Source organism: Chamaea fasciata, unplaced genomic scaffold, assembly GCF_029207755.1.
Source record: "Chamaea fasciata isolate MVZ Bird 193981 ecotype frontalis unplaced genomic scaffold, bChaFas1.0.hap1 SCAF_5, whole genome shotgun sequence".
Taxonomy (NCBI): domain Eukaryota; kingdom Metazoa; phylum Chordata; class Aves; order Passeriformes; family Sylviidae; genus Chamaea; species Chamaea fasciata.
In genome coordinates, this window is record NW_027094090.1 from 5,456,728 (window position 1) to 5,476,026 (window position 19,299).

The window sequence follows — 19,299 nt, forward strand, 5'->3', positions numbered from 1 at the left end:
GGAGCATTTTCTGTGGGAAGACAGTGAAAAAACGTATCTATGGAAAGTATAAGATGTACTTGTTAGAGATAAAATTCTTGAAATAGACATAGTTTGTGGAATTTTTGGGATGAACAGGGTAAGATGCTGGTCATCTTGGTGCAGTGGGGTATAATGACAGAACATCTGCCTCTTTCTCATCTTGACCTGCAACAGGATGTGACAAGGACACAAACTTGTCAATGTGTCAGAAGAGGTCAGGGTATTTTGATTTTTGTTTTCTTTGCGGGCCAAGCTTGAAGCCTTTCTTAATTCAAGCCTGGTCATCAATATGTTTGCACAATACAAGATATTCAGTGAGAAGATTACATGGGAAAATAGGTGAATATAGCTCTTAAACCAGCAAATGTGGCCATGGGGTAGGGAGGAAAGAGAAAAGACAGTGTGTTGAAACCACTGATGTCCTCCCCAGCCTCAAAAGAGGGATTAACATCGGTTACAGTTGTTTACAAACTTTTGGGAGGGAAAAAAAGAGACACTGACCAATCTCTTTTTATTTGCTTTCCATGCTGAAAAAAGAAAAATGAAAGTTTCCTCAATTCCACAAAGAAACAACTGAATTCAATTTTCCATTACAAACATCTTACCCAACTCCTGTAGTTAAATAAACAGAGGACCCAAAGTTTCCAGAGCTGGATACAAGCCTTATCTCTGCAGAGTTGCTCAGAGATATGTGTGTATCAGGTGAGAAACACCCTGTGTCCCGCTAGCTTTAAGAGAAAGGTGGAATATCTGTAACCCCCAGCTGTCCTCCACCCTCCTGCCCCAGATCTGCACCTGCAATCTCACCATCAGCTGTCTCTGATGTGTTTATCCTCCCTACATCCCTCTGAGACAAAGCAAAACCCTTGGAAGCATTGCCTAGGGGAGCATGTAAAATTCCAAAGTCTGAACTTGAGGCCTGGCTTGATAACAGATAAATCAAGAGATCTGGCCCCACAGGCTGAGCCGGGAGCTTCACCTGGCTGAGGCAGGAGGTGACTCAGTGCTTCTCCCAAATGAGGGGTCAATGATGCTCTGGCCTTTGAGCAAAGAAGGCATTTTGTATCTGGGTAATTTAAAACTGGTTGTTTCTGTCTGACCACTGTCAGCTGGCTGCTGTCTGGGAGGCAAAATGGTCACATTCTCTTTTTTTGGGCGGTGGGAAGCCTCGGTGTCACCTTCTGGCCAGGGGCAAGACTGTACTGCCTTTGTGCAGCCGGCAAGGGGGGGTTCAGGCTGCCCAAACCCAGCCTAGAGCAGATCAGGGAGCCTGAAATGGTTTAGGCACAACTCGAGCTTTATCTCGCCAAAGAAGGAGGCAGTGGAAGACTTTAACGTTTATTATGTCTTATAATACTCCTTATTATGAGCATTATAAGGCACGAGTTTGACACACACTACCAGATCTCACAAATCTCCTGTGACCACCATATTATTGCTTCTTTTAACTCACAAGGGCTGATCTTAACTCCTTTTTTTTTTTCTTTTTTCTTTTTCTTTTTTTTTTTTTTTTTTTTTTTTTTCTGAGAGAGAAAGAGAGAACTGGTGGCAGAGGGAAACTAGGAGCATATGCCTGTGATATAAATATCAAAGTGGAAGTATCTACCAATTGGGGTAGTTTGGTTCTGACTGAACACTTCGTAAGGTACTGTTTTGCTCTTCCCCCCCCCCCAAAAAAAAAAAAAAAAAAAAAAAAAAAAAAAAAAAAAGAATTTTAATTCGGGAATTTCCAGAAATCCTAATGAATTGGCGGAGCTCAAGGAAAGGTTACAGTCATTTGCAGGATGAATGGAAAACATTTAGAAGGGAAAAAATGCAAGAGAAATACTTAAATAGGGGAAAATCAATGTCAAAAGTATTACAGAAACACAAAGGGAGCCAATCAAGTCGATTTTCCTAAGTAAATACGCACTATCAGCAGTTACACAACTTTTCAGATCACCATAGTAATCTGGAGGATGCTTTACCATTTATTTTTTAAGTAGTAAAAAAAAAAAATTGATAGAATGGAACTATATAGACACCTTCTCCCCTTTCAAACATCCAAAGGGTTACATGTGGCTTTGCACGATTAGACTTTTTATTATTCCTCCATAATATCAGTCTCGCTTTAGATCAGTGCATTTCAAGCACAGCTTCTGTGTTTAAGTCTATCAATTCTAATAGGTTTAAAGAACAGAGAGGGGGGAGAAAGATTATTCTGTATTCTAAAGGTTGTGAACTGCTTTTAATGCGTGTGTCTGTCTCTCCATATGGGGGTGAGGGACAAGGGGAGGAGGGAAGGGTGGGAGAGGAGTTGCATTAGAAAGTCCCTCCTTTAAAAGTGTCAAACTCTAACCTGCACAGAACAGGGAAAGGGAGAGCACCAACAACCCTCAGAAAATAATATAAAAACAAACCTCAAAGGTAGAAGAAAATACCCAAAAGGAGAAGACTGCAGCTTGCAGTAATCTGTAAATGATTGCTGGCAAAGACTGGAGGCTTCGAGCTTGAGCTGTGTTTGTTCCAAAAGAAAGCCAAGAAGGACGGTGTTAATAAAGAGAGATTTAACTGAGGGCTGTGCTTGGAATAAAGTGGACTACAAAAAGGTCAAATTTGATCAGTTGGAGCAGATTACAAGGGCTTTAAAAGGTAGTGGTGAAGAAATGAAACTGGGACTGTGAAGCAATATAGCACAAGATTGATTTTGGGGGTGGAGAGAAGCTGGGACAAGTGCTTATCAGCTTGAGAAGGAGGAAGAGCTGTGCTGGGTTTGTTGTCATTCCCACACTGAGTAGAGTACTTGCTGCTTTTGTGGTTAGCCTTCCCTGCCGTGGTTTTTATTCTTTTTTATTTTTTTTCCCGTTTTTAATATACATATTTTATTTTTGTTATTCCTACAATGGTGTCTATAATCTCTGACTTGGATCCTCTGAAAAGCTGGAAAGTTTTAAGGTAGGCCTATGTTTTCTTCTGTTTGGTACAGGCATTTTGGGTTTAGCCCTAAATTAACTGGAGCTTGAGTTATAATCGAAATGCGAGCCCTGGGCTTAAGTAAGAAAGGAGTTTCTGGTAATTAGAGCCCTTTTAAGATATAGCAAAACCTTTGAACAGATGTTTAGAGAGACCCGAGAGAGAATTTTTAAATATACTTCTCAGTGTTACAGTGCAGAGAGGAATTCCTTTTTTTTTTTTCCTTATTTCTTTTTAAGGAGAGATTGCTCTGTAAATTCAAGCTAATAGTAAAGGCTCACACCAGTTGCAACTGCAGCGTTAACTCTCTGCTTTCCTTGCTGTGCGCTGTACGGAAATGAATGGGAAACTCCAGAGAAGCAAAAACAAACACTATGAAAGTTGATCAAGAAGTGGAAAATAGTCTTGGGGGAAGGAAGGGGGGACTGAAGTGCTTGTTTCATGTTGTTGTTGAAACTTCTGCATTTTGTTGCCTCTCTTAAGGCATGCGTTGGGCACTGAAAAGTTGCTACTTTTTTTACCTTCAGCACTAATGTTTGGGGTTTTTTTTAATTTGCATTGTGATAATTGGTAATTTGAACTGCTAAAAATGATAAGGACGGAAAAATATCTCCATTAATGTTTGCTGCAGATATTGAAGACCCACAGTGTTAAATGTCTGTGTTTAATGCTGCTGTAAGTGCCTGGTTTTGCCTTATTGAGAATCCAGACAAATAAAAGTTTGCAGAAACTTCAGTAAGACATTGGAAACATCTGGTAGTATAGATGGCAAAATTGTAAAACCACTTAAATATAAAGTTGCATAGATATCCCTCAGCTTTTTTGCCAAATCTGAAGCTGCCTGCACCTAATAATGTTTTTGAGTAAAATGCAAGGATTGGGGGCCATGAATTGTGATATCAGTATGCTATATATGTAACAATAATGTTTTAAAGTATACTTTAGATTCTTGATACAACTTTCTAAAAAACTTACTGTGTTCTGAACTGAAAGAGGAAAAACAACACTTCAGAGTCAAAGTATAGTCTACTTTCATGACTAAGGGGTTTTTTTCGTCCCTGAGCTTTCTCTTTTAGGAGTTTAAAACTCTCTGGCCACTTTCCGAGCCTCTGTGTAGGACTGGTCACTGAGACCCCCCAACCTCGCCTGTGGCGTGAGACTTGGCACGGGGGGCTTATTGCAAGTTTATGTATTTTATTTTTCAAGTGGTTCGGGGCTGTCAGCACAGAGTGATGAGTTTGTATTTGACTCCAGAAGTTCAGGGTGGATGCTGGCTCAGAACGCGGGGCTGTGAGGGATGGAGGAGCGCAGGGCTGGGAGGGGCATCTGTGCCGGAGCTCGCCCTGCACCGGAGCCGGGCTGGCTTCTGTGACTCACCACCAGCGAATGCCACTGAAGAGCTTCTGCAGAGTCCCCATTGTGATGCCTTTCAGTGTGTGTGTGTGTGTGCTCCAGAAGAGCTATTCTAGGAATTATTTTGAGTTTTATCTAGCTCTATGAGACTATTTCTGATTGCTCTGCGAGACAAGTCAGGTGACGCCAGATTTGTGCAGAGTTGAAGGAGGACACAGAGGATATGAAAGTCGGGAAGGCTTAAGGAGGAGGCATTTTTGCCCTCTTGAAGAATCCTGTTTTCTTTAAAAAAAAAAAGATTTTACATGCCTGTAACAGGAATATCTCCCAGGCACCTTTTCCCTACAGTTTAATAATTTAACAGCATGCCTGAAGTTTCCCAACTTTATGTGGGATTCTGGAGACTGTAGCTATATGGACACAGAGTAGGTCAAAGATGTGATTAAGTCTGGACGTTTCTGTGAAGTTTCTGTGCATGATTAGAGCGGCAGCTCTGCACAGATGTGACATTGTGCAGTGCCACCGCAGGATGCAGAAGGTTAAGAGGTGGGAAAAGGCAATAGGTAATATGAGCAGAATGATCACTGAAAGAAAAAAGAAAAAGAGCTAGAAGTCATCACGTAGCTCATATGGCTTGTGACTTACTGAACTTCTACCTCTTCTTATAAATTTTAGTTCCTCTTCTGTGGGCCAATTTCCAACCTGTTTGAGGCCTCTAAAAATCCTGGTTTTAGTGTCCCCCCAAAGAAGCCTGTAGCTAATATTTATTAGAAATAGAGGAATGTTTCTGTGTGTTTATTTTAGGTGCACAAACCAATTCTTTCAGACACTAATGAGTTGACGTAGTAAATGCCACCACCAGCTCTAAACTAGTGTCCCACACTGGTAAATTCTCAATTTTGTTTACTTTCTGCACCCCTGTAATTTATTCTGTGACTCCATCACCATTTAGGTGGGAAAAGGCTGAAGGATGCCGATCCTGTGGAGGCAGCAGGTGGGAATATTTACACAGGGATTTAATAATCCCCAGGGGCTCAGAGTAGCCTTGCTGCTGGTTCTCCCCACATCAGCTGAGCTCTGACTCCTCTGCCCTGCTCCCCAAACCCTCTGGAAGCACTTCCCTTGGCCTCTGAATAAAGGTAATAATGAAGGGAAAGGTACAATCACACAACAGACAAGGCTGTGGCTGGTGGTGAAGCCTAAAAGAAAGGAGAAGTCATGTTGGAGCATGAGAGGGGATTTTGCTGGACTTCACCCAGCTAAACTGGGAGAGGTAGCAGAGGTATAAAATAAATGGCAATATGATGTGTGTATATATAATATTACATCAGGCCTCCCTCTTTGGCTGTGTCTGTCCGGAGTAGGAGAGTGAGAGCTGCAATAATTTCTGGTAAGTCTCAGTTTCCTCTGAGTGCAAGAGCCCTAAACACAGTTTAATGTGCATTTTCTTTCACTGGATTTGTTCAGAGTGGCCTGAGTACCAAAGTTACAGGAAAGAGAAGACATGGATTGTTTGGTTTTATTTTCCCTCCTATTGTCTGCTTTGGGATAAGCTCCCAGCATAAGATCTATGCTGTGATATGAACACACCACTGCCTGATCTCCCTGTTCAGTGTGACTGCAATAAGCACCATGTCCTGTTATATTCCTTGGAGCCAGGAGAGGCAGGTAAAACTTCAAGACTTCAAAAAGGAAAACATCCTTCAAAACCTTTGCAGCAAACAGTGTGCTCACCCAGCCCTCTCCAGACACAGAAATCTCATTTAACGTCTTCAAAATGAGATGGGAGTTGGAATCAAGTCCCCCTAGTGCATAAGAGGGACAAAAATCAGCTGCCTTGATTCCAGAAAAAGTCTCTTATCCCTGTTTAGAACTTCTGGCATGTGGTTTTGTTCCTCTTAGGTGACAGGGACAATGGTTTCTGAAGCAACCTGTGCTCTGGGCCTCTACAGCAACAAAAGCAAAGCAGTAACCTGGCAAAAAGGAGGGAAAAAAATGAATTCATCAAGGCCGCATCTCCTGTTGTTCTTCTGCCTTAATTTGGCTCCAGCAAGGCTAAATTCAGCACTATAAATCATATGAGTTACCTATGCAGGGAAGACCTTGTACCCCTTTGTATTCCTGTCTGAAGAAATATGTGACCTTTCTATAGCACATTGCTAGGAAAGAAAAAATTAAAAGCCGGTTTTAACTTGACTTTGCAACCTCAAGGTGAAACCCAAGGAAAGAGTAGGAGTTTTTTACTCAGAGGAGTGGTCAGCCCCCAGCCTGGGGAGCAGGGAATCTCGGTGTCTGCTCTGCATGCAGATGACTGGAATTTCACAAATCCTATTGAACCGGCCGGTCCAACTTGGCTGGGGGAGTTGGGAACATCTTGTTTGCAGCACGTCATGTGTCAGGCGGATGTACCAATTCAAATGTTCTCTCCAAAATGTCTTTTTCCACCACACACACCATCCAAACAGCCTGCTAATGCTTTGGCTTTTCAGGGAAAAAAAAAAAAAAAAAAAAGAAAAAAGAAAAAAAAAAAAAAAAGAAAAAGAAAAAAAAAAAAAAGCTTTTCATGCTTGGCAAATCAGTCCAGGAGGAGCCGTTTCAGCCATTTTGGTGTGTGCATTATGAACCTGTTCTGAGCAAGTAGTCCTGTCCCTACATCCAGCCCTGTGATTGCCTGGGAATTGAGGTGGGTTAAATAGCTTCATAGTGTTCAAATTGGAGAGGGGGGGACAGGAAAGCAGACACAACAGCTCAAATTTGGCTGTGGGCACAGAGCAATAAATTGAGCAAAGCTTAAGATAAGGCATTCTGTATTGTATTCAGTATCTGAAAAGAGCAGTTAATGCATGGACCCCCAACAAATAACTGCTTAGAAAAGGGACCAAAAAAAAAGAAAATAATTCACTTGTTCTTTACTCTGAGGACCTGGACAATGTTCTCTTCATCCACTACTCAAAAAACAGAAGAAAAAAAAGCCCTGAAAGCTTGGCCCAGGGACCAAGCTGGACCCCACTGCCACCATGAAATACAGAAAAAGGAATTTCAGATGTCAGTGGAGAATACAGATTCCCTCATAATTGCCACAATATGCTTGGTTTAAAAAAAAATAAATAAGTGTGGAAAGAGGGTGTGTGTATCTTGTAATAACTAAAAACACATTTTAGCAGTGGCTCTCCAGTTTACCAATCCAAAACTACAGATGGTGTCAGAGATGGCATTGAAAGGGGTGTGAGTGAAGGTTACACACATCCCAAGTCATGACACAGATGAGAATCACCAGGGGGAGGGTGGCTGTTGCTAAGATCTGATAAACTAAATACAAGCAGCAAAACAGTGTGGATTCTTCTGCTTTCAGTTTGAATGTGTAACTCTACAGTCACTCAAGTGAATAATACTGGGATGAAAAATTAGGGCCAGCTGTCTTGAAGTATGACTTTTTAATTTTTTTTTTTCATGTTTTGTTATTTGTATTTCCTTTGCACTTTCTAGAGGACAATATGAGCAGCTTTTCTTGGTTTGTTTTGTGTTAGTTTTTGGTGGTTTTTTTCTCTTAAAAAGGCAGGACCTGTGGGATGATGCAAGAAGATAACAGAAAACAGCAGATTAGGATGTAACACATTCTTGCATCCATTGCTGATGGCTGAGAAAGTCATCCAGTCCTCCTCTAAGCCTGTGCAGATTATTCTTGCATTCATTTTCCCCTGATTAAAATTCACTATCACTCCTTTCAATAAGAGGTTATTCTCCACCGTTTTGCTAAAAACAATCCACTTTTCATATCAAGCCTGTGTACAAGCTCATTACATCTTGTTCATTTGGACATGAGTTGTTAAATCTTCCAGGTGCTTTATGGGGGATTTAAACATCCAATTCAAATGAATGATCTCTCACAAAGAGGTTTACTTACTGCTGCTGCCATGTTCCTTTACCTAATTATTTAAATTGCCCTAACCCCTAAAACATAATATGTAATTACTGCACCAGCAGCACAGCTGTCTAGCGAAATCTGTGACAGTGAAGTGCAGTAACACTCTGCCAGTCACCAGTGATCTGCAGTTCAGGGATTTGTGCCGGCAGCTATGGCTTTTCCTTGATGGTTCCTTCCTCCATGAATTGATCTGACTGGTTTTGCAGTTTTAACTTTGAGTCCAGAGCATCTCCCAGCAAAGAAATTCTGTGGTTTGGCACACTGCAGGCAGTTGCTAACAAAGCAAAGCACTGGAAGGGTTCTTCTGCATGTAAATTTGTCTTGTATCCATGTTTTGGGACATGTGCAAAGTGTTTGGAGTGAATTCCCTGCTAAGACCTTGAGCCATTGACTTGAGGTTCCCTCCTCTTGAGAGGAGGTGGAGGTTGTGCTGTTTCTTCATCTGTTATAACCCAGAATTTCGTCCCTGACTGGTGGTTACTCACACCCAGTTACACAGGAGCACATGTTGCAGGATGCAGGGAAAAGCAGGATTATCCATTCCCACACGCCTTACTTGATGATTTCATCTACCATTTTGTTGTCTTCATCTCTTAAATCAGTGGCAGTCCTAATGTGCTCCTGCAGGTCTTTCCTAACCCACCCATTCAAATTTTCAGCTTTGTCTAGTTCTGCACTCAGTGGAACTGAAATAAGGAGGAAGTTGCCTGTACACAGGAAAGGTAACCAGGCAGTGGCAGCCCTACATTGTCCTTGAGAGATGAGGTTGTAATTTCATGCTTTTCCCAGGCTTTCTGTGTTAGTTTGGGAGTATTAGTTAATCTCTGTGCACCCCAGCTCCCAGAGGTAAAGTGGACTTGTTAATACCTGTCTCATTTACTTTGGCTGTAAGATTTTCATGGCTATACAGATGTACAGCTCTGGCCTATAAAACCCACATCACTGTGGGCTCAGCCTTGGGCTGGGCTTTTCATCACTTGCCCTCATAACAATAATTTATTTAACTGAAACTAGAATTTAATTCTTTTGAGGGCAAGTAATTCCTTACTTGTTTACTAAAACCCTTTTTTCGTTATTTCTGTCTTTGCAAGATAGCACCAAGGACAAGCCACACAATTTCCTTGCACTCACCATCTTTTTTTCCAAGGAGATGTTAGGCTTTGGGTTTTTTTGAACAGAGCTTCATTAAAGATCTCTTGCACCTCTGCTAGTCCCAAGATGCTATACCAGGGAAGGAGAAAAGGAAGGTGAAATCACAGAGATTTGTAATCTTTGTTGCTAAGATTTTCCTTTGCTTGACCTGTGCAAGAGATGAATTCCTTATCTCTTAGGAAAATACTCTAACTATTCCCTTTGGGTGTTGTCTGGTGTCTCCCAATAAACCTGTTCAGACTCCCGGAACTCTAATACTCCTGAAAAATGCTCAGTGGCACTAAAAAACCCCTTACTATAACCTAAATGTTACCATCCAACCTTTTTTATATGAGCAGCTGAATGTGCTTCTACTGATTATACTCTAATTTTCCTTAATTAAAAAACCCCAAGCCTAATCTTACATTAATTGCATTTTTATATAACTTTCTCAGATTTTTTTTTCTTTGACTGTTTGTGTTTCCTCATGTTTCATCTCAAGTGATAGAAATTCCCCTTTTTATTTTCCCCTCATCTGGGTAAGTCCATGCATTTCTTGAATATAGAGGGATGTTGTGATCATTCACTATAGGACACTTGTTCTTGAGTTGATCCCAAGCTGGTATTAGTGAACCACCTTGTTACTGAACACCTGTTGACCTGCAGACACTGACTTTTTTGTTGCAGTTCATTTGCTTTTTTACAGCTGAGTTTTAAAAGTGAAGATTTTTCTAAGGGTAAAAATATTGGGAGGCTCAGTGATTATCACAGTTTTAACTCTCTTTTGCGGAATGGATGGATTTCAGATTGTTGGAAAAATTTGTCATGTCGGTTGTGCTGGACTTTTTTTTTTCTTCTTCAGATATCAAGTTAAATTGCCTGTAGCCAGTTATCTTCTAGAAACATGGTGTATAGATAATTTTATCTGTTAAAAAATTCATATACTTATTCAGGTAATTTTGCAATACCCTTCAGTAGTAGAAGACTGATTTTCAGTTTAACACACCTGAATGGCTGAGTACATTTATGTATTAAATTAGTAGATGAATGGAACAAGAGCTTTTATGGGGTTGAAAATCTTGGTATGACTTTTGAGTGATTTGATTAAGGATATTCCACCCAAGGATTTGTAAGATACTATGGAAAGCTTTAAAGGGGGGGGGGGAGGTTAGGGGTTTTTCCTTTAGTTTTAAGATTCTGAATTTTATATAGGATTCTTCATTTCCAGGTCCCACAGAAAACAGCAGTCTTGTAGAAAGGACTTAAATGAGCCTTTGAAGCAGTGGACATTTCAGTTCTGAAAAATATGTAGTCTTAATAACCATTCTCAACAAAGAGTAGGCTATAAATCCACAGTTTAATTAATCTCCACGAGTCATCCGAGCTCAACTCTACCTGTTACACTAATCCTGAACTAGGAGGCACTGGCAGATCTCAAGCTGAGACTACCTAATTTTGCAAATAGTAACTAAAATCACCTTAATGCATTTTTGCGATGAATTTAATATCTCCATCACTGAGGATGCAATTAATCTTTGTTTTAAGCAAGCACAGGGTTACTGCATATTAATCAGAGGTGGTTTCTAGTTACTGTGAGGTTTGCACAGGTTTCTATACAACTTGAAGTAGTACTGGGTCCATGATCTCTGTTAGGTATTTGAACCTTAATTTTTATGGGCCTGTTTTTAGAGGTGCTGGGAATGTTGGCTAACTTGACATAACTAGACATCCTTTCTGCCCTGGTGTGGTCTTGGGGAAGAATTTTGGTGTTTCTGGCTCTGCAGAGACTCGGGGGGGGGGGTCTCTGTAACCCTTGGACTTTCCCCGTTGTTGGAAAAACTGACCTTGCCAAGAGCTGTGAAATGTTGTTGACTGGGGTCAGGTTTCAGCTGGAGATGCCAAAAGAAAGGATTTATGTAGCCTGGGAGGAATTAGGAGCTTGGAAGGGTTAGATAGGTATTAAAGGTCTCAAATGGGGTGATGGGGAGAAAAGTCTTTAAATACTGAGGTAAACTTTCATTGACTCCAAGAGGAATTAATTGCCAGGGTCTTTTATGTGACTATTGGGGTTAGATTTCCAGCTGACTCAAACTGACAAAGCTCCAACGAGCAAGATCTAGACTTCGAGTAACTTGGAGTTGGAGCCCATGTGTTTTGCAGAAGACTTAACATCTTTCCTCTTGTACATAAAGTTTCTGGATCTAATAGAAGAAAAAAAATGCCTTGGTCAAAGAACTTACTGTATTAATTAACTCCAGCCTGTGTTTTTGATGCCCAGTTTTACTCTATCTGAAGTCTGGACTCTAAAAACCTCTTGGGAATAAAGTTACATTAAGTTTTAATTTTCTAGCTATTTGTTCCTGTGCTTAAATGGAACAGATGACCCAACTCTTTGCTCTTTAGTTTGCCTTCAAGTAGACTAATAAATTTACCGTAATCTATGAACAAACTTAAACCCATGACATTGTAGGCTGCAGACAAGCTGAACAAACTAACTACATAAGTTGCATATGAACTGTACATCATTGGGAAGCAGTAATAGGAGAAACCAAATTTGCTGTGTTGCAAAGGGGGTTTTTTCCTATCTATTTGAGCCAAAACTTTCCTGATTTTTTTAAATGTGGTGGGGGCAGAGGGTTGGGCTTGGGTTTGGTTTGAGGGGAGTTTTGGTGATTGTTTTGTTTTGTTTTTTCTCTCGATCCTGCATAAGCTGTTTGCATTTTTAACCCAGAACCATGTGATTTTGTACATCTAGCTCTGGGAGTGCTCTTAACTGAGTTTAGATCTCCCTGCTGTTCACTGAGTCACAGCTACATCTGTGGGCAGCAGGTTGCTCTGTTTAGCAAGAGATTCATTAAAATCTGTGGTTAGTGAGAGCTTACATCGTGCATGCAGTTATTCTAAGTGTAAATGCAGAGTCTTGGTACATAACGCCCCAAAACTGATTAGACCACTATTTTATGTGGACTTTGTGGTTTCCTCATCTTTTTTCTCAATGTTTTTCGTAAGAAATATTTAAAAGCAGTTGCAGCTCTTCACACCCAAGAGAAAAAGCAAGTTACTCACTGAGATGTCCCCTAACTTAAAAGTTTCTTCTCTAGCAATAGTTTCTCTAGTAAACAACAATTTGAATTTTTCTGGGTCTAGGATGCAGTTATTGTATTTACATCCCTTCTTCTTGATCTTATCTGCAGATACTGTATAACCAGGCACAGCAGAGTGTCCAGCAACAGAAATAGGCAATTATTCTCGCCATGACAAAATAGCTCCAAAAAAAATCTGATCTGCAGCAAAGAAAATTTTGTTGTTCATGTTTGTGTGGTTGAATAAAGGTAAAAAGGAGAATTAGCGTGGATGAAGCTGCAGGTCCAGTTCCAGGAGGCATGATTCTGTCCTATTCACATGCACATGAGAAATTACCTTGGCCAGAATTATTTTTGTTGCAATTACAGTTGTTTACTGGGCATGCATCATAGAATAAAAGTCCTAGGAGAAGACCTCAGTTAATTCATAGAGGGGGAAAAAAAAACCCAACAAAACAAATCAATCAATCAAACAAACAAAATGCAAAACAACCCCACCCAAAACATCACTGTTCAAGAAAATAAAGCATCTTAAAACAAAATGCTTTTTAAAGTACAGAAACCCAGCTTGAATGTATTGTGTACCTGTATTAATCTGACTGTACTAAGTTTTGCCTTGTTTTCCCATTAAAAACTCTGCAAGTTATTACAAGGTTGATTGTACATCCTGTGTGGGCAATTCATGTAATGGATTAAATTTAAGCAGTTATTATGAAAATACAGCCTATAACAACAGGGGTAAAATAAGCTGTGTTGATGCAGATGGGCCATGTATACAATGAGCTTGGGATTCGGACATGAAACAATGTTGGGCTCCAGGTTGCAACACCATAAAATGTGACAATCTGGAGGAAAGAACAAGTTCTGCATTTATCTTTTTTTCTTCCCCCTCCCATTTTTTCTTATAATACATGCCAGCAGTCAGACCACACAGGAAGTTTGAACAAATCTACATGGTGAAAGTGGGATGGGGAAGCAGAACGAGCTCCACAGCAAAGGGTTGGGGATGTTTTATTTCTTCAGCAGCTGCAAGCTTAGTGTGGCACTGTGGAATAAAATCAGCTTTGCGGGGAGGAAGCTGTATAATCAGTATGTATGACAGGCCCTTAAGATGTGATGATCTGGAACAGAGCAGTTACCTATATATGGTATCTTTGTGTCGCCTCAGTAGGAGATGCCAATTTTGAATTCCTTCAGGAAGATGGTAAAAAATGTGCTTGAACTGAGGGGTTCCAGCAGGAGTTAGCTGAAAGTTTCAGACCCAGAAGGGCTCCCTTCTGAGGAGAGTTTAATTGCAGAAGCAAAGAGTTGCACAGAGTAGCCGGCGCTTCTCAGAAATGGTGACTTGAGGCTTCCGTTGTTTGAATTTTTTCATAACACAAAGGAGAAACAAAAATCTTCTGAGGGATTTAAAACCAATAACCCACATGGCAGTTGGCTCACAGGACACCGTGCCGGTAGATACTCTGAAGGCCAAATCCTGAGAATTGGAAAAAAATACATTTTTTCTGGATGATGAGGACATCTACAATCAGATAGGATTAAAATGGAAGGGGAAGGATATAAGTCCTTGCGTTTTGGCCAACTACTGTCTGAGGTCAAGGAGAATCTTTCCTTATTTGGCAACATATCACTATCCATGGAGGCTTTTGTACCTCTTAGGGATGGAAGGTCACATTAAAACAAACTCCTGTCTGATCCAATGAGACAATTGCTGTTATACAAGAGCGTAAAACTCTTACTCATTGAATTTCCCTTCCTACTACTGAATTCTAACAACATTTGCTTTACTGATAAAATGTGTGAAAAAAAGAGCAAACCTTTCAAGGCTTATGTTGCTAAAGAATATACTTTTTTTTTTTTTAAAGCAGCGTTGTATGCGGGGTCTTAAACACTTTTTGGACCAATGAGTTTCACTGGGTAATTTTGCATTGAATCAAAATAGTTGTTCATCACTGTCTGAACTTTGTGTACTCTCAGATAGGTAAGTTGTACACTTCAGCAGGTCAGCATGTATTCTGACATTGTTATGGGAAAGATTTGCATAAGGAAAATGTAGACTTCCCTCCCTCCCCCTTCCCATGATAAAAATCTCAGTACACAATAGCTGTACTGCCACATGTCACAGGGACATTGTGTAAATTACAGAGTTACAAATTTGTCAGCCTAACCAAATGTCTGAAGGAATAATGTCATATTAGTTATATTTCATCTGTAAGCCTGGTCTGTTTTAACCTTGATTTGTGTGGCAGCTAGCCATACCAACAGCTTGTGCATGGCTGATTATAAACAACTTTATTTTAATGTAACAAGATTCTCATTTAATTCCTGGGAGCTTGATGCGATGGTGATCAAAGCTAAATGCAGACCTGTCTCTGAGGTAAAGGATTAGATCAGGTTGACCAGAAAATATCAGGGTCCTGAAGATTTCAAGACCGTAATCTTTTGTAGGTTGTAATTCAAATCCTCTGAAGTTGGATAGTGGACTTAAAATATTGTGAATTATGTTCACAGAGAGCCTTAATATAATTTTGATATAGTTTTAATTTACTTTCGTTTTTGTGTGGAAGGACCTGTATGTTCCACCAAGGTTTATTCAATTAGTATTGCAAGGTATTTTTTCTCCATATTATTTTTACGCATTAAGAATGAAAAATTTATTGTGCAAGACCCGGAGTCCTTGAAATCTGCTTTCTTTTTCTGGGGATAGTGTGTGTATCTTGGTTGGATTGTGTCATGCTGAATCAGACACAGATTCATACTTGGTGGGGCCAGGGGGGTCCTGCTTTGGGATTTTTTGCTGTTTCTGGTGGTTTCAATGTTAAGGTTGTTTAGTGGAGCTTTTTATTTTTCTTTTCATTATTTTTATATTTTTCTTTTCATTATTTTTATATCATTTTTTAAAAAAATCTTTTTGATTATTTCATTTCCTTTGGCATGGGTTTTATCCTGGGGTTTTTCTAGGGGGGGAGGGTCTGCTTTGGGGGGTTTTTTGGAGTACTGTGGGGGGGATAAAGTGTTGATGTTATAGAGGATTAAAAATGTCCTTGTTGAAGCAGTGTGCCTGAGAGGTTTTCTTTCTCCATCTGACTGCCTGTTATCAGGAGGCTTAAGACAATTTAGTACTTTTGAGATTACCACCTCCTTGCCAAGCATCTCAGAAGCTGAACAAGAAGTTCAGAAAAGGTGGGAGGGATTAAGCTGACATTCGTATGTGACTTTATTTACGCATCTGATTCCTGAACAGGGTGGAAAGGGACTACAGCGTTCATTCCATTTTGAAACCAGCAATAGTCAACCTTAAGTCCGTAAATGTCAAATTTGAGGGGTCAAATCCAAACCTGAGTTGAACCTTTGAGTGGCTCTTAAGCTTGTGGTGGACTGAATCAAATTGCAGGAATGATTCTTAACTCAATTGTCCCTTGAAACTCCTGCTGCTTTGCAGCTTTGCCTTCTTTCCTTGCAAATAGCTGGTTTTGAGCACCCCCTCTTTCCCTCCTGTGGAAAAAGTACAACTTTTAACTGCAAACAGAATCAAAACATTTTATGTAAACATGGTAAAGTTTAGAAAAAATTGGGGTTTTCTTTTTTTTTTTCTTTAGCTCAAGTCTTCATTCATTATTATGATTCTTGTTTGTTTGAGAGAGCAACAGTACAAATTGTGAACTTTAATTTCCTCTGCAATGTTGTCAGTGGTAGGAGGAGGTGGGAAACAGCAGTAATAGCCCAAGGCCCTGCATTATGTGTTTGATATTTGTGTCACAGGGCAATATGGTGCTGCCCATTATCCTGGTGCTGGGGAATCTTTAGGAGTACAGATAATGAATCCACTGCTGTCAGTTTTCATCATTAAAAATTTCCTTGGCGCTAAGAAAAATGATTATGTGAATAGGGATTTCTGGTGTGTAAATACACAGGGAAAAGGCACAGATGATCGTGTGCACACAAAGGCACTTAAGGTCAATAAGCTTTTTTTGAGTCAGAAGGTTAAAATGCAGAAATTTGCCAATATGCTCCTTTTAAATGTATATAAAATCATATTGTGTAACTTTCTCTACCTTAAGGTTATTACACAATCTTAGAACTTGCATTGAGGCCCTTTTTATTTTTTTTTTTATTTTATTTTTTTTTTTTTGTGGTTGTCTGTCCATGAGTTTTTGAAACAGGAGCCACACAAAGATTTCTGACTTCCCAGTGATATAGAAACTGCTACTCTAAAATCCACATCAGCTTCTGACCAAACTTTCACTTCTGCTTCGGCTTTTTCCCTCACTCTGGGCTGTGTGTAATATAAATGTCTCCTGGTTCCAAATGGGAAGCATCAGTCCCGTTTCTGGGCCAAATTTTCATGGTCCTTTCTAATGTGTACTAAGGAAACCAAATAAAACTCCTGCCCAACACCCACAGAAGAAATCAGCTTGCAAAGGTTTCTGACAGTGTGTTCCACAGAAAGATTTTATATCATTTAAAATGGTTTAGCTCTAGTTCGTTTGTATTGTCATGCTCATGGCTTGCTGTTTTAAAGACCTGTTATTTTTGAGACTCCATACCAGTGTTAATCAATTTTAGCTGCATGTCCCCAGATTATGAATGATGACAATATATTTATGCTTTTATTTGTCAAAGAAAGCCCTGTGCCAAACCAAGGTCTTAATAATCAGGCAGTACTGGGTGGGGATTTTTTTTTGTTTGTTTGGTTTGGTTTTTTTGGTTTGATTTGGGTTTTTTTTGTTTGTTTGTTTTTTGTTTGTTTGGGTTTTTGGTTTTTTGTGGGGTTTTTTGGGGTTGGTTATTGTTTTGTTTTGTTTTTTTTAGCTGTGTTTGTCCTGGAGATTGTTAGGCTGTAGTATTTGTTGAAAAGAAACAAAATGAAAATGAGGGTCTATAGCCAAGTTTTCAAAGGATCCTCCTGCTCACTGGCAGTTGCTGAGACAGGAAAAGTGATGGCTAGTGATTCAAAAATCCTTCATGCTCTCATTTTTTTGGCATTTGAGCTCCTAAGAGAGTCTGGCCTTTTTCCTGCATCCTGAGATTAGCTGAAGCACTGGTTTTGTGAGGGTTTTTTACGATCTGCGCAGTTCCAAAATTACAACATTGGTTGGGAAGTTTTTAAGACTTTTTTTGCTCAGGCATCTGCTTCGAGATGTTGGTCAACCTTTAACCGTTCTTGACTTGAAAGAGTGTTGATGACTGAGTTTCACACAGGCATATCATAGCAGAAACAGCCCTCAATCTGGGGAGGTGAACTTTGATTAGGTTGTGAACCTCTCCTGACGTTTCTTCTCCGTGAGTCTCAATTGTTTCTAATCCCGTGTTTAACTTTCCTGCGAACTTTGGTTTGGCAGAGGAATGTATTTGCTTGTTTGGGGGCCAGGCTGTGTTTTACTGCTTTGCTTGAATTTCTTAGTGTTCTCCAAAATCACAGTGACTTACTTGGGAATCTTGCCAGTGTTTTAGACTTCAAATAGTGATAGTAAGATTTGTGTGCTCATTTGAGGCTTACATAAAGCTAAAGCTAATATTTGTGGGCATGATTAAATGTGTTTGGTATTTTGGAGGGGAGGGATGTATCTAGCTTATGAGTTATGCTTTCTGCCTTGTGGGGATTCTTATGAAATGTGGCAGCAGCTCAACAGGTTATCTAGCAGAGGGAGAGTTAATGCATAGTGCTGATACTCATAAATCAGGAGGTTAATGCCTGCCTTACACCTCTTAATAAAAACAGCCGAGAACAACAATCTTATCAACATATATGTAATCTCTAAACAAGAGTTGTAGTCAAATACAAACAGATTTTTATCATTATCCTGCTCCAAACCATGTGACTTTGCAGTGAAGTGCTTGCAGGAGATGAGTTAATACATGTTTGACAAAAGTTGCAGCCAAAAAAAAAAAAAATCATTAATGCTAACATGAGCAAGATAATTGGGATTTGTGGGGGAGTGAATGTCCAAATTTGAACTTTTGAACTGCCAGGCATTAAAGCCTGTTTTTTCCTTTTAGCAATTGCTACAGGCTGCTTGTAATATTTTGTGAATGCCCAGACCTAAGGAAAAAGTGGAATGTGCTAAATCTTCTAATTAATAGAGATAGCTCTGATGCATCAATTAGCAAGCTGATCACTTCTTGTCCTTCTGCACATAAACTGTTTCACGGAATGACAGAGTGGTTTGGGTTGGAAGGGACCTTAAAACTTATCCAGTTCCATCCCCCCTGTCGTGAGCAGAGACACCTTCCACTGGACCAGGTTACTCAAAGATCCACTGAAAAATGCTACATTTGTGGCTCTAAAATGAGACATCTGTGGCCTGTGGCTCCTCCAGAGAGGAGGCTGAAAAGATGTGTTTCTAGAAAGAAATCATCTTGGAGAAAAGGAGGAGGAAAAGAAGGTTTAGAAAGAAGATGATGAAGAGAAAAGATCTGTGTGTTGGAACAAGTTATGGAGGCCTTCCTGAGGAAGATAATCAGAGATAAATGTTGGGGAATGCCTGGAGACAGCTGGTGATGCTCAGTATGGGTAACAGTGAGCAGTGGCACAGGATGGGCCAGCACAACCTCTGAGCCATGCCAGGGACATGGAGACCTTGTGAAGTAGTCTAAGCGTAGAACGTGAGGTGTAAAGGAAGGTAAAACTTTATTTTCTTCCTTTCCAAACTTCTTGTGCCTGTGTACATGGTCTGCTTAAATATGAGCAGATATTCCAGGCCATGTATATATTTATATGTATATGTATAAGGTCACTCCTTAGGTGAGGGGTATGCAGCACTTGCCAAAGCACAAATGAATTCTGGTTCCTAGATGTAAACATGTCATGGGTACACATGATGTACAGGC

General features: G+C 40.0%; 1 protein-coding gene across 2 annotated transcripts in view; it reads left to right on the forward strand.

Moving 5' to 3' along the window:
- The window catches only part of CELF2 (CUGBP Elav-like family member 2), a 450,951-nt gene that overhangs the window by 73,337 nt on the left and 358,315 nt on the right, over window positions 1-19,299 (forward strand). Inside the window, exon 1 of one of the 2 annotated variants that reach the window (XM_066182695.1) lies at window positions 2,359-2,955. The exons of the other annotated variant lie outside the window; for it this stretch is intronic. Within the exon in view, the coding sequence (XP_066038792.1) occupies window positions 2,903-2,955 (53 nt within the window). The 5' untranslated portion in view covers window positions 2,359-2,902. Of the gene's footprint in view, window positions 1-2,358; window positions 2,956-19,299 lie in introns of those variants that run through there. 2 annotated transcript variants of the gene reach the window in all.